The 27,402-nt window shown below is 43.5% G+C and overlaps 1 protein-coding gene and 1 non-coding gene across 2 annotated transcripts; both read right to left on the bottom strand.

Moving 5' to 3' along the window:
• Positions 1-15,396: 15,396 nt before the first annotated feature.
• On the bottom strand, positions 15,397-20,916 carry fbxw10 (F-box and WD repeat domain containing 10). Its single transcript, XM_085904765.1, has 12 exons — positions 20,358-20,916; positions 20,011-20,184; positions 19,566-19,696; positions 19,395-19,496; positions 19,214-19,323; positions 18,644-18,847; positions 18,456-18,577; positions 18,158-18,312; positions 17,960-18,102; positions 17,723-17,884; positions 17,484-17,653; positions 15,397-17,419 (listed from the first exon to the last, which is right to left on the bottom strand). Exons 1-12 carry the CDS (start codon positions 20,839-20,841, stop codon positions 17,190-17,192), a joined length of 2,187 nt encoding a protein of 728 aa, XP_085760891.1. The 5' UTR covers positions 20,842-20,916; the 3' UTR covers positions 15,397-17,189.
• A 304-nt stretch (positions 20,917-21,220) lies between these two features.
• Positions 21,221-21,291, bottom strand: trnag-ccc (transfer RNA glycine (anticodon CCC)). Its single transcript has one exon. It is a non-coding gene; the product is annotated as a tRNA-Gly (tRNA).
• Between the last annotated feature and the right edge of the window lie 6,111 nt (positions 21,292-27,402).

Here is a 27,402-nt window from a genome sequence, read left to right as displayed (position 1 = left end):
AATCGACATTGCTTTTTTTCATCGCAAACAAACCGGCGGCCATTTTGACCAAGAACTTTGATGTGAGGCCTTTGACTGCCTCAGCACGCCATGCCTCAGTTGGCTGCACCTTCTTGAAGCACACCCAAAAATGCAAAGGCGGCACAAATTTTAAGATCAATAATAATGATCTTGAGTATTGACCTTGGTTTTGGTCTTTCATTACTGATCATAAATCTGTTTAAATGAAACCAATAACGTAATATGAACGGCTAAGATCTAAAGACCAATACAAAGGACTCAAGGCAATACCACAGACCCATACCAGGGAAGGGACCAAAGATCAAGACCAAAAGCTGAAAAAGGACAGTACTCCAGAATCTTTGGTTGTGTATTCTACTTGTAATAACATTTCCAAATTGAATATTGTGCAGCGAGAGCGTCGATAAAACACACTGCATTGTTGTGTATTGCTGTGAAGGTTGTAAACATTTGTCGTTTGATAAAGTGCAGGCGGAGAGAAGAAATAAATTAGCCGGTGAAACAAATCACCTTAAATAAAACATCAGCAACTTGTTCCCATTCACTGCACTGTGTGCGTGTGTGCCTCATGAATAAATGACATGCGGGACATGTTTACCTCCCGCTCATTACATTCACACGCACATACACAACTTTTCCAAACACACAGAAAGTAGCTCACAGGCCAAAAGGACATCATTAATAACTAACTCAAATGCAAAAAAAAAAAAAAGTCAACGCGTAATTATTCATCACCACAGGAACATCTTTGGGGTTCCTGTTTGCACCAACCAATCAGATTTGTTGATTACATTGATGTTAAGTTTCCGCCCACCCAAATGTCTGTCTTTTTGGTTTCTCGACATTAGTCACTATAGTGAGGGATCTATTTAAAAAAATATTGTTTCCAAAGTCAAAGTTGTGCTTTAACAGCTATTGTCAATGTCAATGTGACGGCGGACGTTTGACCCCTTCGGTTGTATTTTCCGCAAGGTGCGTGTCAGGTAAGCAGCACAGGTGGACGAGCGCGCAGAAGGGGGCTCGGGTGTCCCGTTTCAGGCGGCAGCTGGTGAGCGAGGCCCGGCCTCGAGGTCACCCCTTCCCCTTCTGCCTCCTCGTCACCCTCTCCCGGGCTCCGGGCCACCTCTCCGCTCCGGTCTCGGCCCGCTGTCACCTGATCTCTGCCCGGCTTGCATGCAACCTCCGCACGACAATGAAGTGCTTTTAATTACGAGGGCCCGCGTGCTCAGGTACCAAGCATCTCGAGAGCGCCCCGTGTCAGCAGCTCCGGCATTCGGGCGTGTCGTCTCGCAGGCATGGTGATAATTGATCGCATTGTAGAGGCGTGTAGCGCGCACAAAGGCCACGGAGGTGAGTGGTGTTAATTTTAGCCCTGCGTGACAAGCGCACATCACGCTGATGCTATTTTTAAAACAATAGCTCACTTTTAACTCTATCATGCACAGTGGATATAATAACAGTGGAAAGATGTCTTGTCTTTGCCAAAGTTGAACATCGGTTACTACAGTGGACAGCTGCTCAAAGGCTTTGGTCTTCGAAATGAGAAAAAGGATAGTATAGAGACTGATGTGCTCATGAACGTAATGTCAGCAGTACTTGCAAAATGTGTTGGTGGATAAAAAAAAAAGTTTTTGTTATATAATTCATGCTTAAAAGGGTTAAGACAAGTTCTAGGGGCAGGCGTTAACTGGAGGCCTTCACATGACGGAGCTCTCGTCGCTCTCGGCTCGTCAAACATTGCTGCCCCACTTGGCGGCGTTACGTACCTCGCGAGCCGATTCCGATGAGCTCACCGTCGGGCATACGTTCGCTTCCCTGAGTTTCAAATGAGCGTTTTAATGACGTGACAACGCTGGCCGAGGCACCTGATGCATAAACGGCCTAGCCGCTGTGGCTAGGGGACCGATGGCGGCCGGGTGGCCATTGGTGCTTCCGTGTTTGTTTGATCCTCGGCCTGTGTGACACGCGCTTCCTGACTTGAAATAGGCCACGGTCGCATTACGACGTTTGCACTTCCAGCATTGAGGTCATACGGCCCTCCGGCTGGAAGATCTCACTGGCTGGCGTCAGCCCTACTTTTAATAGTTTTCTATCACAAACCATTTGAACTTGGGTGTGTAGACTCCCTAATATCATTGTCTGATATCCAATATGTTTCCTCCCACTGGTCAGCCTTTGGGCATCAGCCACTGCAGTGGACAGCTATCCCCAATCTGCTTTCTTCCATACACTGGTGTCTCAGTGTCAAAAGGAGTTTTTTTGGTCCCCTGACAAATGAAACAGGCTTCACCAGGCTTCACTCAGGGTCTTAAAGCGTCTCCAAGGAAAATTGAGTTAGCAAGCTCTTTGCTCTTTTTTTTTCCTCCTGAGCAGCCGTCACAAAAGTTTCTCTTTGAAGGCACAAACGAGGCAGGATCGACTCTTCTGAGGGACTTATGGAGACCCTGATCCGATTACCCAGCAGGCACCACCCTCCTGGAAAATGTGTTTGCAGGTGCCCGTGCCGCTGCTTTTTAACTTTTTGCTCGCTGCACTTAGGCAGAACATTCAATGGGAAGGTTTTGGACAAGGTGACATGGAATATGTTGAATTTGACGAGGTTTTGGGGCATGTGACACAATGGGCATTGAAGATTAGGGCGTATGTTTCTTCATCATTTGATAAGGAATATTTGGGAAATTTAATGGGGGAGCTTCGGGAATGATTACGTTTTGGGCATGGGACAGACATACCATGGAAATTATTCAGTAACGTTTTTGGTATCTGATTGGAATGTTTTGAAATGTGACAGATTCAATTTGGATATGTGATAGACACGTGAGAGGCATGTTTGGGCATGTGACGGATACATTTTAGCAAAGCTTTGAGGGGGTGTGGTATCTTTGGACAATGAAGGTTTGCAATCAGATCCCAGGAATTCTGTCAAACTTTCTTGTGAGGGTCAAAGTGTTGGAAAGGCGACTTGATCCCATGTGGGATTTACCACTGATGAAACGTCCTAGCTGATTAAGGGCTGACACAACGTTTGGAGGACATAGCTAAGACTTTAATTGAAGCAGACAGCAGCTAACGATTGACTTTTCAGAGTCTTCAATGAGCAGAGGAACCTGATTAGCGTGTTTACTTGAGCACTTGTCCCCAATTGGGAAGGTCAAGTGTGGGCGGTGGATTGTTCCCAAATGAAAAGTGATGCAGGTGCTTCGCGGCAGAGGGGCTTGTTTGGGGCGACTCCCGAAGAGGCCAGACTTGGAAAAATCACATTAACAAACCGATTGAAGCATCCGGAGTGACTCTGCAGCGGCTGATCCCATTAGAGCGATACCTCCACCCCCACTCCTGACTGCCTTCCTTCTCCTCCATCCTTCCTTTAAACCCACAGGAAATGGCCTTCTATGAAGTTGAATTAATTGACCATAAAACCGGCCCACTTGCACATTTTACAGATTATGTTAATTGTTGATTTATCACGTTTCTCGCGTCCTGTCAAATTAGGACTGCACGAGAAGTATGGGAGGGTAATTAGTGAATCCCTTCCCAATAAAAGCTCACATTCTCTGTTTTGGGCATTTGATGTGATTGCATTCCCATCTCTGGCATTGTCAGGTATGGAATTTGTTGTTTATTTTGTTAGAGATGAGTCCCATGAGCAACAGATGGCAAGTTGTGGCTCCATTAGTCCGAGGCGCTCGCTTCGGTGGCTTCCGTCAACAATGAGGCGCGTGCTATTGATTTGTCGCCGATAAGAAAACACACCAAAACGTCTACTTTGCACCTCACGGCGACACAACGCAGGTATGTTTTACTTGATTTTGGCAGACATGACGGATGTACTCAACACTGGCCACCTGTGCTTTCACAAGCAAAACAATTTACATTCAGATTCTAGACCTTGAAAAGTTTTGCAGTGTGAGTCCCCCCCCCCCCCCCCCTGCGAAGGTTCCCGATGTGCCGATGACTGCAGGCCACTAATGGGGGCTAATGATGCGGAAACAAAGAGTCTGTTTGCTAAGTACAAGCAACAACACACAGCTGCCTCCTGATATTCAAACAAACTTTATATAATATGACTCCATACATCACTTTGCATTACTTACAACGATACAGCTTTTCTTTGTCATATGAGAGAAATAGTCTTACGAATATAAATGCAACTAAGTGGCATTTCCTGTTCTATGGCTATCATCAGGTCTCCTTCACTGCCTTAGCTGGCATGCTTCTCAGGACCACAGTCTAATGAGATTTGCTGATTTTGCATCCCTGTGCACTACATTCCTGGATGTTCCAAAATGTTCCATTCCCGCATCGTGAGGCAGGGCCACAACTGGAATGTTCACCAATTAGGCATCCCTAGCATCCCAATGTTTTTTTTTTCCATCCCTGCGTGTCTCTACTTGGCTCCCGCCCAGTCGCACCCTAAACGCCTGTCTGTGTAAACAACTTAATCACACTCAGGCTTGCGGGCTACGAGTCGGGCCGCGCCTGTCAATCATCTGGGTTGGACTTCTTTGGCGAAAAAAAAAGATATGACGATCGTGTTTTAGTGAAGACTACCTGTTAACACAACTGCAGCAGATGTTTGCTGGCTTCTTCACGCAGATGCGCTTGATCCAAGATGATTGGTCGTAATTACAGGCTGTAAGACGATAGCGGAGGACTGACTGACTGCTTGAGCGCCGGAGTGACGGGTGAAAGCTGCTGTATAATAGGAACACCTGGTCAGCCCAGAGGACCAACAGGGATGTGTTTGTGTGACATCACAGCAGGGGGTGACGTGGGAGGCCACAATGGAAAATGAACTACAACAACACAATGTGCTTTTTGTCGTCATCGATCAGAACATGAAGGCGACATTATACAACCAAAACCACTGGGACAAATTCCAAAATAGCGACCACTAACCCTAAAAAAGCACTGTAGTATATCCAAACACTTGAAGATACTCAAAGCAGAAAGTTTTCAGACATTTTCGTGTGATTAATTGAGCCATCCCTCTCCACGTCACAGACGTTTTTTTCATCCCAGCGTGTCCTCCGTCACACTACAGGTGCACAAAATGGTGCCATTGTCGTCCATACGCTCCATCTGCCCCGACGATGACAACCCACACCACACACCCCACTTGTTGTCGCGGCGACGCGTTACCGTCACCTCGTAATGAACTCGGAGGGCTGATTTAAAGCGCCATTAGCGTCACAAGGATGCGGGTGGGCCGCGGGAACGACGGCGGCGGGTGCAGATGGCGGCGCGATCATTGTAAATGTTAGCGAGGAAACGATGAGGAAACTTTGTGTGGCCAATATCCCGCATCACTGGACTGGAAAATCAAAGAAAAAGTCAAACGTGACTCGGCGTCTTTGAAAGCACATAGAAAAAGTGCGGGATGACACTCCAGTCGAGTTTGTTGACTTGCTGTCGGCCCTCCGCATCTTTTTTTTATCTTGCCAGGCCGCCATTGTGGAAGGTCGTGAGGAGACGAGGCATGCTGGGATACATACGAGTTAGTAGGAGCCTTCAGCGGGGTTGGCGGCATCGGTTGCTAGGATACGCAGGTGAGCTGGCTAGTTAGCTAGCCGACAGCTAACTCTATGAATGTTCTACTAAAAACATAAAAGTAGCTGTTCATATCAATTACTTTGAAGCTGGAACTTGGGCTAGAAACCATTTTATATCCAGCTTTAAAAGTGATAAGAGAAAAGCTACAAAAATCTAAAGCGATGGTGTCCTCTTAGTCTTCCTGTTTTATCTTTGTGGAGTCATAAATACATATTTCAGCAGCATCCTTAAGCGCAGAATGGAATTAAAAGAATATATATTAAAAGGCAGTTAAACGAGACGATCGCTACAAGTGGAGCGAGTAAAACAAATGGAGCTTTTGGCCGCCGTCTTTATGTGATGGCAAGTGCTGAGTTAGTGCCGTGACTGAAGAGATATGATTAAAAAAAAACAAATGGCGTCAAGTCGTCATTCCCCAGCTGGCACGCATGCAATATGAAACGCATAAAGCCTCGCTGTATTCATGACTCTCCACATAAAAGCCGCTAAACGTCCACATAAACATCCTCGACTGTGCCGTCCTTCAGTTCCCATGAAAATAATAAGAATAGGAGGCGAGTCTCCAGTAACTCGATAGCGAACTCGATGACATGCAATCAGAACAAGGTGATGACAACATCAGAGACGCAAAGATTCCTTCCTATCCTATTTCCTCCCCCACCCTGTGCTCTCTTTAGTCTTCCCGCAAAACCGCTAGTCATTTTAATTTGGACTATTTATTTATATTTTACTTTGTACTTTCTGTATTTTAGTGTAGCAAAAAGTAGCCAGCATGAGTAAAAACTAACAGAATGCATGTCCCCCATGCTAATATTTAAGGTTTCTATTTAGATTTTAGTAGTTATGGAAGATAAAGTGTTTCTGTGGTGTGGATAGAACATCCAGGGAATGTGGGCAAGGTCTTCAAGTAGCAGTCAGGGCTTTAATCAGTTCTGTGGTGGCAGGGGGGTACGTTAGGCTGTCATCTGTCCGGGGGTCCCGGTAGCTTCTCAGAGGGAAGCCTTGGTCCCAAGAGAGCGGCTCTCATCTCAGCGTTACGTTTTCAGGACGAGGCTGCAGTGCAATCAGCGTCCACTCATCGACTTTAAGCCACATTGGCCCCCATTTAACCCTTCGCATGTCCACCTCTCTGGGGCCCGCAAGCTGGCAAGGGTGGCGGTGTCCCGTTTCTCTGCTGCTTTAGCCTCTGAACTGTGAGGACAGATGGGAGGGGACCTCAGTCCCATTAGGGACCTCCTGGGAGGCCAGACAGGTCTCGGTGAGAGAAAACGCATACTATGAACTGTTTGGCGGCCCAGTGGCATTCTTTATGGGAATTCAGAGATGACATCTTTTACAGTACATTCTGAAATTATTGAAACGTCCTGTTGATTAGAGTCAGCAATTCAAAGAAGGCTTGAAAATTTGTGTGCAAAAATAAGTGGTATGGTTTTAAGGTCAGTTCTTAGGGTTTGAACAAGGATAAGTGGTATGGTTTTAAGCGTATTCCTGTTGGCAAGCGTCAACAATTGCATGTTTGTCCATCACATGTCATGATATGACAACATAGCAAAGCTGCTTCATTCAAGTCATCACACGGAGGTATCATTCATAAGTCATTTACGGCCTGTCTCATAAGATCAGCATGAGTGGCTGTTTACGGCCCGCTGTAATTCTTAGCGGACTTGTAAAAGAAGGTCTGGGTTGGTGGAATTCACTTAAGCTAACAAGGGGCAGACAGGCTGAGGTGAGAGAACACATCACACGGGGGAAGGCCGAGCGCCAACCGGTGGGACAACTAGTATGACAATGTTCGTTTGTACGTTCATTAATCGATAATCTATAAATGACTCACCATTGCATCCGTCACTGTTGTCATCCATCCATTCACACGAGTAGAATGTTCTTAGAAGATTTACATTAGTATCTACATTTTAAGTTCCTTATTTTCCATCTAGTAACTATCATTTAACAGACATGAAGTCTCAAATGCAAGCCGACCTCAAAGGATAAAAGTGGTGCAGACTTCAGTTTTTGAAGACAGAGTGGACCTCAAAGAAGCTTTTCCTCCCTCGATAATTCAAACAAACCAGTGGCCCACAATCTTGGATCCAGCTGGCACGGCCCGTGTAAACAGCGCAACCATGAACTCCTAAGTAGTGGCGGCACAAAGGCCACATCTGGGATCGGCGTGTTGAGTAAAACTCAAGATGTTTCAGAGACGGATGCCCGGGAAGGTCCTTTCCAAACGGCCGGGCAAAAGAATCCATAAGTGTTTACTTCTAGAAACGTGCTCGCTCGAGCGGTATGAAGACGTGACGGCTCGCTCTGATCCGTCCCAAATGGGCACGCCGTCAAGTGACGGAAGGTGAAAACAAATATCCTTTCGGTCTCAAGTGAGTCTAACTTTTCCCACATGGAAAGACAGACGTTCCGGGAAAAGTCTGGCTCGGACGAGAAGCCCCAAACCTGAGATTTGGTTGGTGATACTGTACGCTGGCAAAGAACACTTATGTCGCCGCCCACAAAGGACAAACCTTCGCCAAAGCGACGCTGCGCCTGGCTTTTATCAACATGTAGAGGATCTATTTCTTGGCATCTGGTCACATTCATGACAATGAAGACTAATATAAACACGGCAATCATCCAAAAGGTTTGAAATTTGTGTCACGGGTCATGAGACACAATGTTTAACTCCTGTAACCAAGAAACAATGTTTTTGTGAAATGATTTTGATCACGTAGATCCATATGATTTCAATCCATAACTGGCATTGGTTGCTGAAGTTTTCCAACACTCCCAAAGAACAGAATCCACTTTCTATTTTTATAAACAAACAAGAACCTGGAGGTTTATCTTAGTCTCAATGGCAGCAGACATCCAGAGTGTCTTTGGGCAGCTTTTGAGACAGACACGCCTATCAAATTTCACACTGCTAAGTGAAACTAGCTTCTGGGGCTGCATTTAAAATAAAAATCTTGTGGTTATTTGAGTTTTGGGTCTGGTGTTGAGTCATCAAACGTCTAAAGGAATGACCCCTTAAATGGCAATTGTGTAGGGTGCCACTTTGAAGCTGAAGAGCGCCGCAAAGTCAGCCGTAAAAAATGGACGGGATGAAAGCATCTTATCAGTGGACGGGGGGGGGGGGCAAAAAAAAAAAAAAGCAGATAGGCGTCATGGTAACAAGGTCACTGAGCGCTACAAACATAAGAGCCTCAACGCTGACTAATGTAGTTCTAAAAACGTAAACATTACAAAATGCAAACAATGATTCGACAAATGTATTTGGACGCCTACAGGAAAATGAGACTGCCGAGGAGTTAGCCGGCTTTAATGTAGAGTGGCTAGACGGAAGCGCATTGCAGTCCGCTTTGAGTTTGGCCAAAGGCTCCGAAAGATTCTCAGACCAGAAGAGAAAATGTTGTGGTCTGATGAGACAAAGAAGACTTGAAGCTATAATTTGCTGGATACGCTGGCGATATAAAGGAATTCACGGTACGTGTGATTTCTCAGACAATGAATTTAATACATTTTGAAATATGGCTAACATTATAAATGTGGAAAAAGTGAAGCACAGTGAATACTTTCCAGATGCACTGCAAGTCTGCGAGATGAAAAACGTTATTATTAAGGACTTGTGATATCTTTGGTCCAATCGAAAGTTTGTTTTCTAGGGACCGCCTCTCAGCACCTGTGCAATGACAGTGCAGTTTAAGTCACGAAACCGGATGCTCAGCAACGGTCGCGGGTCTTTTTACTGGCACGGATTTTACCCGTCCACTTATCATTCCCAAGCCATCAGCAACTCGGCTGGCGAGCGACATTGGAGAGCGATTTCTAATACGCTGCACGCAATGCGATGACAACACACACATGGAGATTAATGGACCAGCTCGGGATTCTTTTTTTTTGTGTCTGTGTGAGCTGGCCCACTCAATGGATTTGATCATCGGAGAGCAGTCCAGTTCCAAGCCCCTTTCAAATTAGATTTAAAAGATGATAAATTGCATTCTGATGAACATAATCAATGTTTGTCAAAAATAAGGATGAAGACATTGTCACTGTCCAACTTAAAAATAGATATTTTTAGCTTATGTTGATATCTATAACAAATTTGACGCATTCTGTACTTTTTTTCTTCCACAACATCCTGAAACGTACGTATGGAAAAAACAATAGTGGTCAACATCTTCAGACGTGTCAAAGACGTTTTGGGTCACCGCTGACAAACAAGATGTCAGTGTCCAAGTTCTGTTTATCTCCGTAGACGTTCCTCACACCCTGGCTCTGCTCCAGCAACAAACGCAGGAGATAAACCTCAATCCGGAGACAACGTGAGGATGAGGAGACCCAGCTCGTGCAAATGTTTAGAGTGCACATGCAGGGGCTTTAGCATCACATGACTCAGCGCTAATGTTTCAGCTCCAGGTTATTTCAAAGCGTAACCTTTTACATGACAATGTCCAGGTGCCTGTAAAAACTGAAATATGCTCTTTGTGAGCGTTGGCATCCCCGCCAGGAAAATATTATGAATAATGCCACACACGCACGCACGCAAGCTCAAGCACACACGTGCAGAGCATTAGCAAAATGGCAGTTTGTTTCATTGTACATGGGATGCACGAGAAGCCCGAGCATCGCTCATCAAGCGGCGGCAGCCGGCGGCTCGTTCATGCATGCGGCTGATGCATTACCATCCCTCCTCCTCATGAATGGCACAAAAGTTGTTATTAAAAAACATGATGTAATATTAAAGCTTAACGAGCAGCAGACAAATGGCTTGGCTATACGCCGTCTATTTTATACACCAGCTAAAAACACAGCTCAGCAGAACGACCGTTTCGCTTTGTCCAATGGAAATTTTGATGTCCAATATAAATAAAAGCAGATATCTACAAATTTCATATTTACCCTCAGAAAACTATTTTTTAAAAACAGTATTAGCAGTCTTTTTGAAATTTAAAATATATTAAATAACATTGGTGTTATTTTTCCATGTATTTACTGTTATTTAATTCATAGAAAATAACCCCCCCATTTCATTTTATTTATACTCGGCTCTCCTTTTTCTAGTGATTGTCATTATATTTATTTTTACCCTCGAAACAAAACCAGACATTTTTAGATGAATCTTGATCAAAATTCAATTAGACGGCATCACATCCACTTGTGAGGACTGCAAGCAGTGTGTTGACATCATCACGAATGAAACAACAGCATTCAAACAACTTCGACGCTCATAAAAGTAGTCTGAGCTTTACTTTGAGCAACTTCTACAAAGTCATCATAAAAGTCTGTCTTATGGTCGCATAAAGGAGGATGAGTCTGGAGGAAGAGTGCGCTCACATTCCACTCTGCCATGATGTGTGTATTCCCAGCGACGTTTATGGCTTGCCGTAATGGATTGCGGCCCGTTAAAGATTCCCTAACTGCTCCGTCTTTTAGTGCCAAGCGGATTTGCGTTTGGCACGCCGCCTTTTCTCTCCCGAGAGCGCTACACTTTCAATTAAGCGCTACCAGTGCTTTCCTCCTCCTTGGTAACTTGATTTCTTGCAGATATTCAAGAGTGCCAGTCACCCACATCTTGTCTTAACCTGGAATAGTTTATTTATTCTTTTGTGGAAAAACTCCTGATACCTTAACTGGACCTTAACCCTAACCCTTAACCTAAACCAGCAGCAACCATAACCAAGTCCCAATGTGCTTCAAAATTCTATCGGAAAAACCACGAACCCCGATCATTCCTTTGAATTAGAAGAGACGCATCGGAAAGCCTGCGGACAACAACACATCGACTCAACTGGAATCCACAAGATGAACTGAATTTACTACGATAACAGAACAGCCAATGAGAGGTCAAGGTTTTATCATCTCACAAACAAAAGAATAGACGTGACGTGATTCAAAAAGATGCCTTTGTCTGCGGAGTTAAGATTCTGAAACAACAAAATTGTCTAGTCCGTGCCCAACCCTTCTTCTCAAGGTCATATCTTCCTTGGTCCCGGTCACTCTCCCCGAGAGTGGAATACAATGGGATCCTCGGTTTTTTTATTTTCAATCCGACTTCATTCCTACGTTTTGTTGACAGCCTGAAACATTTGGCAAAGACACCTTTTGTCCTCCCAAAATGCAAAGCAGACATGATGAATTAGTTGCGAGGGACCGCATCCATCGTGATGCATCGCATTGAAATTCTTCCGGCGGGACTGCCGTGCCACCGGATCGAGTGGCAGTGGGGGTTTGGGGTGGGGTGATGGATGCCCCTTCACGTCACAGACCTAAAGTGCTCTCATAGATTACAGCGACACGCCGGACGCCGTCTGACACAAATGCGTCGGGATGACGGCTCATCTTTCTTCCTGTTTTGTTTTGATCGATATGCCAAGGACCTTTGGACAAACAGGTAAAAATATCACCCAATCACTGTCATGTTAGTGATCAGAAGCTAAATGACTTGACCTTGAACCAGGAACTGGCCTACCCTAGTACGACACTGACTTCAGGTCAAGTCCGATTTTTGTGTCTTGAGTTGTTGGTTTCACCTTCCTTCGGCACATTCTGGTCTTTGGGTTAAGGTCCTCAAATATTTTTATCTTGTTGTTGGGAGCCAGCGTGGTTCAGGATGAGCAATGTCCCGTCGGAGAACTTCTGGCACTTGCGATGGCAGCTTCATTCTTCAAAGCTCTCCTCTGCACGCCTCCTTATCATTTTCTGTCACCGCTTCCCTCCCGCCCTAAACTTCCCCTACCTTCCTTCTGCGCTCCGTCTTCCTGTCTGTCAGCGGGACGCCGACAAACGCCGAGTGCAGTGTGTGGGCGCTTTGTGATAGGGGTTAATGGATGGGGGCAGGATGAAGCCTGGTGTCCCGCTGTCGCAAAATTGCCATTTGTTTTGTGCAGGATCGGCGAAGGGATCTGGGGTGGGCTCCCATGGGATGTGACGGACTAATGTATCACTCCAAAACCATTAGACACTGCCGGCGGGAAAACGTCCAATCGCTGCAACCATTCTGCACTGATTTCATAGCATTCCTGAGCGTGATAACCGCATCCTTTATGACTCTTTTATGTGGCAGGAAAATTGGACAACAGCTGTTAATTACAATCCTTTACCAGGATTTGGCGAGGGAGAGAGTTGGACGGTAAAATGGAATGCAAGCACAGTCCAGCTTTTAAAATGGAATCTCACTTCAACTCAATTTTATTTATTGGGCACTTAAAAAAAAACAACTACAGCTGAAACAAAGTACATTATAATAAAAAAAACTTACCTTAGTAAAAAAAACTTACCTGACTTACCTGATTTTCGAAGTGTCAAGTGTTTGTAAGTACAGTAATGAAAAAAAAAAAAAAACTTACCTTAGTAAAAAAAACCTACCTGACTTACCTTGTTTTCGAAGTGTCAAGTGTGTTTTACATGTCGTACACAATTGTAAGCTAGTAAAATGTATGATGTTGACTTGATTGATTGGTGAATGAAGGTGTGATTAAATGAATGATCATCTTTAGCACAGAGGTTTAAAGCAGCAAACAATACAACTGATTTCAGAAATGACCATATATTTTCATACATCTTTTATTTCAAAATTCCATGTACTCGACTGTACTTTTCACATGACGGCCTCCGATGTCAACTTTGGTGATCACCTACCGTGTCATTGCAGTAATGATGATCAAATCGACAATTTCTCAAGCTGCCGGTCATTTTTTTAATGCGTTTGTGCAGTTAATTCAAAGCACATGAAGCTCTACTGAAGGGCGGCAAACCACAACTTTCAATCTGCAGAGAAACCGCCGTCTGATGTGGCCTCGTCGGGACGCTCGCTAAACAAACACTCGGGGAATGAAAAGATGTTTCCAGACTATCACAGGGTGTCGGATTTCCTGTGTTTGGGAAAGCGCTCTCCCTAAAACGCTCCTGGAATCTCCTCGCTTGAAATCCATAAAGTCCTGAATTTGTTTGTCGATTCAAACTTGATTTTATCCAACGTTTGGGAATGCCAATTCTAGCCTTGTCATTCCTATTTTGCACTTTTATTGTTGAAGAAAAGCAGCGTTCGAAGCAGAGAGCCGTTTTAAATGCTCACATGTATTACGACTGCAGCTGCACCAGTATCGCTTACTTGTTTTTTTATCTCACCTAACTTTTTTTATTATTATTTACTGCCCCGATGGGAATCGTAAATGTGTTCTGCTCAATATTGGATAGTTTTGTACACAAATTTGCACATTAGTCGCCTTTTTTCCCCATGCCAAATTAAATTTCAAACACCTTTTACAGCTGTGCGTGGGGGGGGTTATTCTGTCAAACTTTTTTTTTTTTAGACTGTATTCTTTTAGATATTAGAGGAAAAGTTGCACGCAAAAAGATTGACAAAAATTAACATGGTAGCTGGCCAGTTTTAGTTTCGATGTCAAATTTCGACGATCCATTTGGGATCAGTGGAAAAATATTTTTAAATTGACGGTTTGAAAATGGCAGCACCGTGAGACTGAGCTATCCATGAAAAACATGCCTACCAAAATTCACGCTAATAAGTGAAACTGGCTTTCAGGGCTGGAATCCCTAATAAATATTGTTCAGTGAACTCCATCATGTAAATCAGTTGACACCTTACAAAAGGCTCACACGTCACTCGGGGCCAAACAGATGTATGGCACTGCGTCATTTATTGAGAATGTCCGACGCCTCCGACCCCAAATGTGTGCAAGAATTAGAGTTTTGGGACAAATCAACTCATAATAAAGACAAGTCCTTGAAAAAAGTTGAGAAAAGCCTCTATGCTTATTTTTAAAGAATTTTTTCAAACAAAAGATGGAATATTGTGAGAATAAAATCACTGTTTTAGAAATTGAACTTGGATCTTATAAGACCAAAATTTTATTTTGTATTAATTATAGCTTGGGTATTTTTTTTAGTGGCTCACTAAATAATCTGGTGCCCATCTTTTACAGCAAATGTGATTGATGAAGTAGCATTTTAACATTTATAATTTTGACATACTGTAAGTGTACATAGTAGCAACAATAAAAGGTGGGGTCAACCTTACCTGGCTTGTGTTTCTCTTTTCGTGTTATTTTTGTCTTCTACAAATCTGTAAACAAACAAACAAACAATCAAACACACAAAATAATAATACAAAAATTGTAATCAAACGTACTTTGACATCAAAGGAAATTGCCTTATGCTAGCTAACCTGTCAGGTATCATTCGGTTTTTCGTTCCAGGTTGTGGTGAATGAGCATTAACTTGGCATTAAAAGTCAGAGTAACAATGTAAAGAGAATATGCTGTGTAATTTGGAAAGAATACCAACCTGGAACATGACCAAAAATATGTTCAAGTTCACGTGTCTCTCGAAGAATGCTTAGTCGGCCATGTTTTGGCGGTACTACGTCACTTCCGGCGCGACACAGCTTTCGTTTCCATGGCGACGTGAAAGCGTCGTCGTCGCAAACTCGCGTTAACTCCCACATTGCGCCACTTTTTTTTTTTAACAATCCTGAATGAACATTACTATTTAAATTTAGAGATGACAAAGAAACAAAATTACTAATATACATGAATTAATTTAAGTGACTAAATTTGGATTTGTGGATATGGAATTTCATAAAAATGATTAATCCACTTTATTCAATCAATCATGTTGAACACTTCAGACATGGTGCCCAGTTTCAATATTGTAAAAGCTGAAATTTATCGACATGTTGTTGACCTTTGACCCCGTGGTATGTGCTTCCAAATAAATATTTTGCTGAGGTCTCCTTGCTTTATAACTTTACTTGAGAATAAAAAAGCATGAGAGATAATGCTAAAAACAGACCAGTTGAGCAATGCATTGTGATCTTATTTTATTGTTAGATTACATTTGTACATTTTAAATGTCAAGGATACAACTTTTAAATCGGAATAAAGCACATCAGAGAAAGGGAAAAACATTTTAAAAATGTCAGATATTTACTCATTCAACAAGTGAAGGGGTTAACATTGATTAGAAATAAAAAAAATCAGCCAGCCCAAGTTGGTCAGATAAGCTAAGTGTTAGCTCGTTTATCGTCCTTCAGTATTAGCAATGGCGTTAAAACTCCAAAGAGGTGACACATGAAATGTCACCACGCTTGAGGAAGTCCACTCACTCTCCATGAATCGCCTTCTTGTTCCACAACAGCACCCCCCGCCCCTCCACCAACTGCACCAAATGACCTCTGCACGGTGAAGTTTTACGCAGCTGACCTTTGACTTTCACGTCTCCGCATTTACGCGTGAGAAAATAGTGAAATTATGACTACTTAACATTGGTCGCCATGCGTCTGGAGCTTTCGGCCAATGACGCCCCCATAATGAACCCTTTCACACGGGCCCGTTGTTACACAATAAAAAGCATATAGTGACAACATTGAAACTGATTCCAAGGTTATGCTTCAGTCGATCTGTCGAAAAATGCAAATAGAGTTATCAGACTTGGTAATGGAGTCAAGGCTTTAAGGCCTGCGGAGGTCAAGCTGTAGCTAAAGCTGGACCCCTGGTGGACAATGCAAGAATGCCACTTCAAACTGGGGCGTAATGAAATCTGCAATGTCACGTGTTTAGGAATTTCTTTGCCTTCAAATGTGACATCTACAAATGCAACCTTCTTCAAAATTAGTCTTTTAAGTGTGGCCTAAAAATGAAGCCTTCGGATGCAACCCGCAAATACGCTGACCCTGACCGATGCCGCCTTCAAATGACTTGACAAGAGATTTGTTGGTCAAAGCTTTGCCACTGACACAGCGTGACCAAAAACGGGGTGAACAATTAATTTGACAAATGAACTGTGATGCAAATGTACGACGCCTTTGAAGACGAGGACAGAAACAGTCCTTTTTTTGATCCTGTGACCCTTAAGACCTCACCTGTCAATTCTGTCAAACTTTTGCCTCATGCATACATAAAACCAGAGCCTTCTTTTCTTACTAGGATTTTGCACTCTATTATCCACGGACAAGAGCCTTTATACCTTAGTTCTTTGTTGTTCCCAGCTGTTCCGATGCTGTCAATGTAAAGGGGGTTGTGGGGGCCTTCCACCCTTGATCCTCAAGTCTAATGACGCCCCGGAGGCAGTGGGCCAAGAGGGCAGTATGGTGGAGAGGGAGGGGGGGGCGGGGGTATAGGTCGCCCCATCCCTCTGATGATGACTTCACTTCATCTTCCACCAGAAGCTGAACAGGATTGACTTGTAAGGAATGACTGAGAACTTTGCGGTTCAGACGGTGGGTGGGAGCTCGTTGGCCGAGACTAATGATTATAAATTATTTGGAATTGCTGGCTTTCTATCTCAACTACCCATGAAAATGGGAATGGATATTTCAGCAGAAATGCTTGAATGGAATGATAATGGGGGGGGGGGGGGGGGGATATGGAAAAAACAGTGAAGCATATAAAATAATCAGCATCAAAATTGTAGCATTCAATGATACTATACTGACCTCTAGTGGACTTAATGAAATTATAATAAATTATTGCGTGGGCATGTGACTACTGACAATTAGGTATTTAGACATTTTGAACTATTTAGAAATTCCAACAATGTTCAAGATCAGAAGGTTATTGACCAATCATTTTGAGGAATCAGAACTGAAAATGCTACACAACAAACCTTCACAATGTATTCCTGCTTCTCGCACGATTTGTCATGACTTGGGGAAGTCTGGTGGTAAAACTTTGACTGACAGCCCGCGGCAGGTTCCGGACGGGTGTCAAAGGTTGGCGGCGGTGGCAATGTGGCTGGCTGTCCTCTGAGCGGCGGCTGGTTATCTGGCTCACGTGGCGTGTACGCTGGCTGATGTTGGGCGTCAAAGGCTCAAGCAGGCTTTTCAATTTCCGTGTGACTGCGCGAAAAACAAGAAAAATTAGAAGATTGTGCTGAGCGGATAAAACCCGACAGTCACTCACCTTCATCTGTAGACACGTGCTTTGGCTTGGCAGAGGTGGAGGCAGGGTTCGGTTTGGGCGATGGCGTCTTGATCGAAGCACAACTCGCCTCGTCCGCCGGCTCCTCGTAATCCCAGAAAACTTTGGCGAACTGGTAGAGCTTCACACAACTCGTCGCGTTGACTAAAATGCTAAAGCAGAAGAAGACTTCAAAATACCGTTTACAACGTACGTGATGTTTTAGTGAGGCTGAGGTTAACTTGTTCTCGCAGAAATGCAGCGACAACATACGACCGGTTGTCTCGGCCTCCACCACGATGGTCCTCAGGCAGTCTCCCGTCAGGAAGTTGAAGATACGGATCTTTCCGTCCACGCAGCCCGTGACCACTCGAAGATAAGCCAGGGTCAGAGATTTGACCTCCCTGTAGAAATCACCAATCAGTCAACGGAGTTTCAAATCATATCAGTTTGAAAACATCTGCCTGGTCAGAGCTTACTTTGGATGACTGACAGTCATGAGGCATCCTTTGGTTTCACATCGGCTGCTCCAGGCCATCACCTGACCGTTGGTGTCGGCGGACAGGAGGTGCCACTCGTCCACAAACATGCATCGGACGGCGCTGCTGTGGGCGTCGATCACCTAACCCAGCGTAAATTAGCACGAACGAGTTTCAGAAAATAGCGAAGACTCTCACCCTGAGCAGCGAAGCATTCTCAGCGTCCCATAGTTTGACGACACCTCGGTCGCAGCTACTGAACACGGCGGTGGCGTTGATCTTCACGCAGCGCACAGAACTGCGGTGCTTGAAGTTAAAGTCCTCCAGGTGCTTCTCTGTCTGGAGACTCCAAACTGGGAGGGTATATAAAAATCCAAAGATGGGGACACGGGAATTTATCTGTTTTCCCCAAACGCTATACAGACTGAACAAAAGGGGTCAAAGGATTGACCCTTGAGGGACTCCACATCATGGCCATTTGATCCAGACTATCTACCTTTGGCGGTGCAATCTTTGGCACCTGACACGAGTCTATCGGCATGGATGTCAAGACAGTTGATCATGCTGGAGTGACCATAAAGCACCAACACACATTGGTCCGTCCTTACGCTCCAACATCTACAACACATCGACACACAATGGTAAACGACATTAATCGAAACGAGCGGATATCCTCTCGCCTACCTGATGCTGGTGTCGCAGCTGGCCGTGATGACCAGTTGGCGCTCGGGGCATAGCAGGACAACACGGATGCTGCCCACGTGACCTTTCATCAGCCCCACCTGCTTGGTCGCGGCCCCCACGTACAACAGCCGCACGGCGCGGTCCTTGGACGCTGTGCTTAGCATAGGCCCGCCCTTGTAATCTACCACACGATGGGGATCTTCGCTGAAAAAGTCAACACACCATCGTGACATGGTCAGGTGGTCAAAATAAAGTTCATCTGTTAGGTCAGGGGTGTCAAAGTCATTTTTTTCGCGGGCCGCATTGTTGTCATAGGTTCTTTCGGAGGGCCATTCTAAATGCATAAGCACCTAGTAAAAGCGACAAATCAAATTGACAAATAACTCAAATCAGACGAGTAAAAACTGGTCAAATATATATAAAAATAAAAAATATGTGAAGACAATTTGCAATTCTAGTAATGACACGAATTAGATGCACAATTTGTCTTCACGGGCCACATCAAATGATCTGCCGGGCCGTATCTGGCCCCCGGGCCTTGGGTTTGACACCTGTGTGTTAGATTCTCACGTGTCAATCAGCACAGAGGTGAAATACGGGCCGCAGTAAATGTTGCGCTCCTCCATCCGCACCGTCTTAGTTCGGATGTTGTTGGCGTAGGCCGATTCAAAGGGCCACATCTACGAAAACATCAATTTATTGGGATTCCTGCCAACGCACAAGCCGACCGATCGGCCGATGGATGCCTTACGTGTTTCGACTTCACTTCCCCGCTCTCATGTTCCTCGGCCGGCACCGCGACGTCCACTATCCTCGCGTAGGAAGGACTGACCATTTGAACACCTTTGTAGCGCTAAAAACAAACCCGTCCCGTCAACAACACCAAAAACCTGATGATCATCATCAGCGCCACCTCACCAACCTTCATCATGGCCTCCACCTGTTCCTGGTAGAGCTTCCTGAAGCGTATCTCCTCCATGGTCTCCCATGCCCGTTGCTTCCAGGTCTTGCATACCCTCATGCAACGCTTCAGGATCGTCTCATCGAGCAGCCCTGACTCCACATACAACATCCACATATAATCCAATCTGACTTTAGGTGAGCATCACCAATGATGATGAGGATGATGATGATGATGATGGCACAGCAAGTGCTCTGTGAACGCTACTTAGCAACAAGTGACACAACAAAATTGTGTGGCAACAAGTGATGAAACAAATTGCTGAGCAACAAGTGACCAAACAAACGACACAAACAACAAAAATGTTAATCGTCATTTTCCAAAGAAATTAATTGCAAATGAGTTATTATGATTAAATGCAAGGATAATTAGCATATTAAGGACAAATCAAAACATGTGAACGTACCCAAAATCCTCTTGGACAAATCAGAGGGAAGTTTGCTGATGAAGTCTCGGTTTCTGTTGAGTCCTAACAAAAATCTTGAGATCGCAGGTAGGACCGGAAGGAGAGGAAAAAATTCAGCTTTTGTTGTCTCATCTCTGCTGGCTAGGTTTTGTTGTGTACTTGTGCAACTCTGCTCTGTAAAACACACCAGAAAAACTAACTGGATTATAATTTCTTGTGAAGCAGCATGTGGTTATGAAAGTATCAACTGCAAAATAGGTCTCAATGTCATATAGGTATTTTTGCCTCGAGTACTGTTATCGGAAACCTCAACAAGTACCCAATACTTTTTTTTTTTTTAATCTTACCGTCCAGCTCTCGCCGGAGCTTGGTCACCACCACACTGATGAGATTCTTGGCCATACTTAGCAGTTCCGGGTCGCACCGTAGCAGCAACAGGCAAAGGTAGCGTATCTGGACCCATTCCGGACTTTGGTTGAACCATTCCCAGATTTCCTGGATCAAGGGCGCCGGGCGCGTCTTGCGCTCTAGCCGCGCGTAAAGCTCCGGCAAAGTATTGCCCTTGCTGGGCGCGTAGCTGAGCAAGTTCCAGGAGGTGAGGCGCAACGAGTTTTGGATGTTCTCCAGCACAGGCACGCTCTTGCACCGCAACAACATCCCCACAATAAAACTCCGGCGGGACTCGTCAGAGATCTTCCACAGGTTCAGCGACGTGGGCGAGGACTCGCTTGTTGTGGAGGTGACAAAGAGGCAGGATGGACACATGCCACACGGCTCGTCCGTATTTTCACACGCCGGCTGTTGGGCTGGCGAGCTCGGAGACTCGGACATTTGGACTGGCTTGTTTGGGCTGTCAGCGGAGTTACTAGGCAATGCTCGTCACTACGACACATGATTACCTCATAGTGTGCGGTGCATATATGGGATGCATTTTAAATGAATAAATGTAAAGTTTGAGTGTAACGCTTTAACAATTACGTTTAAGATGTGCGTTAGTAAACTCTTGATGATGGATCGCGCGACACAGAAGACGACACGCTTCAAAGATGACGATTCTGCAGAACATTTCGGGGAGGGCGGGGGTTGTGGTGGGTAGCGAGAATACAGAGTTAACAGTAAATGGTATGGGGATTTTTAAACACGTCAAAGGCATGTCTAAAATGTAGATAAATAACGATCAATAAAAGGTGTAGGCAATTTAAAAAAAACGTGCGCCGCCCGGGAATCGAACCCGGGTCGCAAGAATGGGAATCTTGCATGATACCACTACACCAGCGGCGCTGACAATCGGGATCGCCAAATATTAAATATATAAACAAATTTACATGAAGTTTATGCAATTTGGCCAAGCATTATTTTAGCTGTTCAAACGTTCTTGCGAACGTCACACAATTGGTTTTTATCACTCTTTATAACAAAAATGAACCTATCGAACATTCGAATACGATTGCTTTATTACGGACGTCTTTGAGCTTCGTGGCTGTAAATACTTTGTCTAATACTTTGAGTCAATAATAGTTAACAATGTGAGCAACAAGTACTAGTTATAGGTTTAAAAATGTCGATTAAAAATGTATATTTTAAAAAAATCACAGCGTTGTAGTTTGTCTAAATGGAGATTCCGTAGAAAATTTTAAATCAGTTGTAATGTTCGCATGATGGCCACAGGGTGGCGGTATTGTAATGTAAATAAACAAAAGACCGCTTAACCGAGCCTTTCCGGAGTGCCTGACTGCACAAATGAAATACACTTTCATTAAAATCATTACTTTCCCCAATCGAGCTCCATTTTAGCTCATCAATTAACTGTCTTATTATTGCTTATGGTCCGAAAAGGTTTAATCAAAGCAACTGGACTGTTCCTGTTTGTAGAAAACTTTTAATTTTATTTTTATAATTATTTTCCATAAGGCTTCTTCAATACTAAAAGTTAGGCATGGAGTCCCAATATTTATATCTTGGTGGGTGTGTTCAACTACAAATTCATGGTCACCCAGTTTAGGGTCAAATGTGCTTTTTTGGATTGTGAATAGATGCATTATTGCTTTTAAGAAGCTGCAGGCTTCCCATGCAATCAATTCCAACTTTATTACATTGGGGAACAGCTTCAAAATTTAATGTGATCGAGATGAGGCGGCCAAGTTATTTAGGGGTCGACTAGCTCAATTGTCCTCAGTTCAGAGGCCGGACGCTTCCAAAAGATCACACATTTGAAGGGTTAATGGATGTCGCGGCGCAAAAAGTCAAGTCGTGCATTTGTGAAATCGACGTGCAGATGTTTTGATTTGCTAGAAACACTGCATTTTGCAAAGGTGCTGCCGTGACGCTACTTAAATTGCTCAACGGAGGCACTCAAGCTTAATGAAGTGTTTATTTTAACATAAATTATGCAAAGTTTGCATTTATTGTCAGGGCAAGGAAATGAATTGGTGAAATCACAAGAAAAACCAAAAGGGAACCTATGATTAGTCTTTTTTTAACATTTCTGACAATGAAATGTAAGATTAGCAAAACTGACAAATATCAATGAATTTCAAAAAAGCTTTTATTCTAAATGACATTGCAAAAATGATAGAAGAATTAAAATGGCAACTGGTCAAGCAAGTGTGTAAAATGGCGGAATCAAGGATACATTACTTGTAATCTAAATCTTATCAATAATTCAGTCAACTTCATTATTACACTCATTTTTTTTGTCCTAGTGTTACTTTGTCTTTGCAAATGAGTGATTTGAACTTTAATCCTCGCGTTGTTTCCGACATAATTGGATCAGCTTTTCTCGGAAAGTATTATTACTTCTTTTGTGCCGCTTGTTTTTTTATTCCCTAGTGAGTGCAACAATAAACAGTCACTTGTGTTTATGTCCAAAATGTGTCCTGAGAAACACCAGGAGAGATGGTGTGTCATCTTTATATATTAGCAGATTGATATTGCCAACATCCTCTGAAATATACATAACTTTTATTTTAATATATATTATTTTTTCTAATATACTGCTGCAAAGGAAATGCACAACAGATGGTTGATGGGAGATTATCGCGACAGGAAGAAGTGCCATGAGGCCAATTAGAGAAGCAGATAGATGGCAGGAGGACCAATGAGAATTCTTCTTCCTTAGCTACTGGACATATTTTGGACTTCCATTTCATTTAGTGATGAAGAACAAAAACTGATGCTAGTTCATATCGGGAGGTAAATCTATGCTATAGAAAATAACCAAAATATTAGAAACAGCACTAGCCGTCTCACTGTTTCCTCTCATTAAGAAGATTTCCCACTCCTCATGTGGCCCATCACGCTGCCGTCATGTGGAGGAATTTTTGATGTCTTTTAATCACCTTTGAACTCTTGCAAGTTCTCAAAAGAAAAGAGACGGAGAGGATTCCAGCGTAGCCTAATAAATTAATCAATGGTAGAGAGTTTGAATTGAAACAAAGGGAAAAGATCTCCAGTGGAGATGTGGAGGAGCAACAAGATGACATGTTAAGAGGATTACGTTCATGAAACATGACAATTTTTTGCCGTTTTTCCGACGGAATATGTGATGAGAGGTTGACAGAAAAGGTGGAATAATTTGGACCCTCAAGACGTTCGGCTGTCAGACTTCACATCCTGTAGGACCAAGTAAAAACTTGCCCTCAAAAATCACTCGTGGGGAAAAGAAAAAAAAAAGTGTGACTGATGTTAAGTAGCCAACCACTTGGTACTGCATGTTATGATTGACAGTCAAGAGGGCGGGACCGAAAGAGTCTACACTAATTGGCCAATTTGAAGTATGAACCTCGCACCATGAAAAAGTTCAATTCATTTGCATATTGAGCTGTCAATCATCCTACAGTCGGGAACCGAGCTCATCCCACATGGACTTTCCCAGTCCGAGGACCGTCATAGCGCTGAGGCCTAAATTAGCATAAAAAAAATTAAAACACACCAATCAGTGCATTTCATTCTTTGACTCCGGTCGGCCGTGCAGGGAAAAACTGACCTGACAATTTTATGACAGTTAAAAAAAAATATATGACCAAACAAATGGTGGCATTAGGCTACACTAAATTCAATTAGCCTGAAGGAATAACTGAGAGTTTGTGCGCGTGTATGTGTGAGGCAATCTAGATCTTCCCCCCAGTAATATTATGGTTAATAATGTGTCACTGGTGATTGATGGTGCACAAACTAATAGCGTTGATTCGCATATATACGTCGGTGCGACTTTGTTTGTGCACGTTCCTCGTGTCATGTTTATACATATTTTTGTACAATATGTGAATAAAAAAAAAGTAACATTTTAGTGTGATAGGGAAATTGTGACTCAAAAGAAAAAAGAAAAAATCTCAATTTGTATTCACGAGGAGGCCGCAATCTTGCTAGCTAACTAACAGCCGTGGCGAGAATCGATCAAGAAAAACTGCAAGACACCTGAAGGAGTCATTTTTGATTCATGTCACACGACACTTGGCCTGAATGTGTTCATCTCTCTTCCCTTATTGTCCTTTACGTTGGGCGTGTTTGCACGTGTGCGTGTCATATTCATCAGGTATTGAACGTGTTTTGCCATCTCAGATCAATCTGGTCGAAAATGAGAGAAAAAAAAAAAAAATGGCAACCCAGTTAAAGGTTGAGCTGCTTTCGTTTGGATTATTAGTTTGATTTTTGAACGTGTTGCCTGTTGGGTAACTCCTTTTACGAAAGCTTCAGGTACTATCCTGAGCGTAATCATCGTTAGTGTCATTATGGGGCAGAATCTTTCCTGCCCCTCGGGCCTCAAATGACAGCTGTGATTCATAAGCGCTGCTTTTTGCCTCTCATCTCTGCAAAAGACAGAATTTAGTTGACATTGAGCAAGATGTTATTTATTTTTTTCGTAATATTAATCAAATGTCGCAATCGCTGCGATGACTCAAGAGTGGGTTTGAACGTTTTTAAAAATCATTCTTCAAACGCCATGAAGCGCTTTAAAAAGTCCTCGGTGGATATTTAGTTCAAGTGAGGGCTTATAAAAATAACTTCAAAGTATCTTTGATGGGATTGTGTGAGGTCAAAGTTCAAACTAATATTAGTTTTCATATTACCTGGATTGAATTATATTTTTTGAACCGCTCTCCAGGGTAGACCCGGGTTCGGGATTGCGGTTAAGGAAAGGGACAACATCTCCAACATATTTGACCTTCATCATCCAAGATGACAGATGGCAGCATTGGGAGGGACCACCAACCATTTTGTTTTCTTCCTCTTCATCACACCCAACGTTTGGGTGATGACATCATCTAGCGATGGAGAGCGGTCGCCCTTGTTTTTTTTTTTTTTCCTCGGACCTCGTCACTCATCACTTTGTTGTGACAAGTGGCATAATGGAAGGAGGAAGAGGAAGAGGAGGGACTGTGCCTTCATACCACTTAACCCCTCCCACCATCAAGGCTGCCGTACGTTCCTGATGGTCACAACATTAGGTACATTGACACCATCCAGGAAGATCAAATCTCAATTGATAATCAAAATTTCACAAAACAGTAAATCACTTTATGGCATGCCTTCCGATTGACCTAATTTGCATGTAAACAAAAAACATGACCTTGTCATCAAAGCGTCTCCGCCGAGTTCTTTGTTGTTGGAAAAAGGGGGTCAATGACACAATATTTTATGTTTTGTTCCCTTGTTGTTGTTTTATTGGAGTGTAACACGTGGAAATGACGTGAGGCTATCATGAGCGTCATCACCACGCGGGGTTTGTCCCATCAGGGAGTATTGATGGCGATGATCTTGAAGATGACACTTATTGCTTCCATCTGACACGCAAGAGGACAAAGAGGAGGGTCTGACGCATTTAGTGATGTTCGCAGAGGTCAGGCTATTTCACCGTGTATTGCCGTTGGGGAAAAAATTTAGGGTGTGGCGACGGTTAGGTTTTGCCGTTAGGATTCAATATCTAAAATTTGCTCATAGGATTGGGATTAGGATTATAGGGTTAGGATTAAAGGTTTAGGTTGGGGTTAGGATTATAGGTTCAGGATTGGGTAAGGGTTATAGATTCAAATTGGGGTTGAGATTATAGGTTCAGGATTGTGGTTAGGATTATAGGTCAGGATTGGGGCTAGGATTAAAGGTTTAGAATTGGGATTCTAGGTTTAGGAGTGGGGTTGAGATTATAGGTTCAGGATTGTGGTTAGGATTATAGGTCAGGATTGGGGCTAGGATTAAAGATTTAGAATTGGGATTCTAGGTTTAGGAGTGGGGTTGAGATTCTAGGTTCAGGATTGTGGTTAGGATTATAGGTCAGGATTGGGGCTAGGATTAAAGATTTAGAATTGGGATTCTAGGTTTAGGAGTAGGGTTAGGATTATAGCTACAGGATTGTGGGTAAGATTATGGGTCAGGATTGGGGTTAGGGGTCCAGGATTGGTTAGGATTATAGGTGCAGGATTGGAGTTAGAATTATAGGTCAGGATTGGGGTTAGGATTATAGGTCCAGGATTGATGAGAATTATAGGTGCAGGATTGGAGTTAGGGTTATAGGTCAGGATTGGGGTTAGGATTATAGGTCCAGGATTGGTTAGGATTATAGGTGCAGGATTGGAGTTTGGTACTGGTGAGGGTGCAAATGAGGTTGCAAATATTATTGCTGAGAAACTGCACGCACGTCTCAGGGTGTCGTCATTATTGCATTGTTATTTATTCATGCTGATTTGGGAGTGCGAGTTGGGAGTGCGTGCATGTGTAATTGTGATGCGGCATTTAATACTCTTTAATTCGGCGTAATCACATCAGGAGTGCCTTTCGGAAGTACGCCGACCGGTTTCGAGCGGTAAATCCCACGGGACCCCAACGTTCCGCATTCAATTTGCCGTTTGTGCCTCAAATCACACCAAAAATATGGTTGTTTGAACACGATGTTCTGGATGAGTTACACTTTTAGATGTTTTTGCCACAGGTGGAATTGGAACGCATTTACTGTCACACAGGTTGTGTGTAGAAAGATGCCCGCGAGGGTTTTAGAGGTCACGGACAAATTGAAGGTGTGCAAACTGTCACCGATTCTTTTAATGACTTTACGCTCCACATCCTTTGCCCATCTCTCTTGCCCTGCAACCTCAAAAAACACAAAATGAAAACCGCAACAGCTGCTAAATGAACATGATTGTGAACTCTGCCCTAAGGAGATACTACGTATGTGGGCAACAAGGAATCTTGCTTTGACATTCCATTTCTCACATTTCAGGTCTTCTAAGAAATGTGCCTTGTATAGAGACTGTTGGGAATTATAAATATTAAATATTAGAATTTAGGTTGTAAATGTAGGTCAGTGCTTCTGGTTGTGTTTAGGCTGGCAGAAAACAAAAGTGAATTTTCACCGTATAAAAATAAAGCTTTTAATTCCGACTTGGTGCCACTGGATTT

Source organism: Syngnathus leptorhynchus, chromosome 22 (genome assembly GCF_054491065.1).
Source record: "Syngnathus leptorhynchus isolate UIUO chromosome 22, UIUO_Slep, whole genome shotgun sequence".
In the NCBI taxonomy this organism is placed as follows: domain Eukaryota; kingdom Metazoa; phylum Chordata; class Actinopteri; order Syngnathiformes; family Syngnathidae; genus Syngnathus; species Syngnathus leptorhynchus.
The sequence above is the reverse complement of the archived record's forward strand: the minus strand, read 5'-3'. Positions and strand labels throughout refer to the sequence as shown.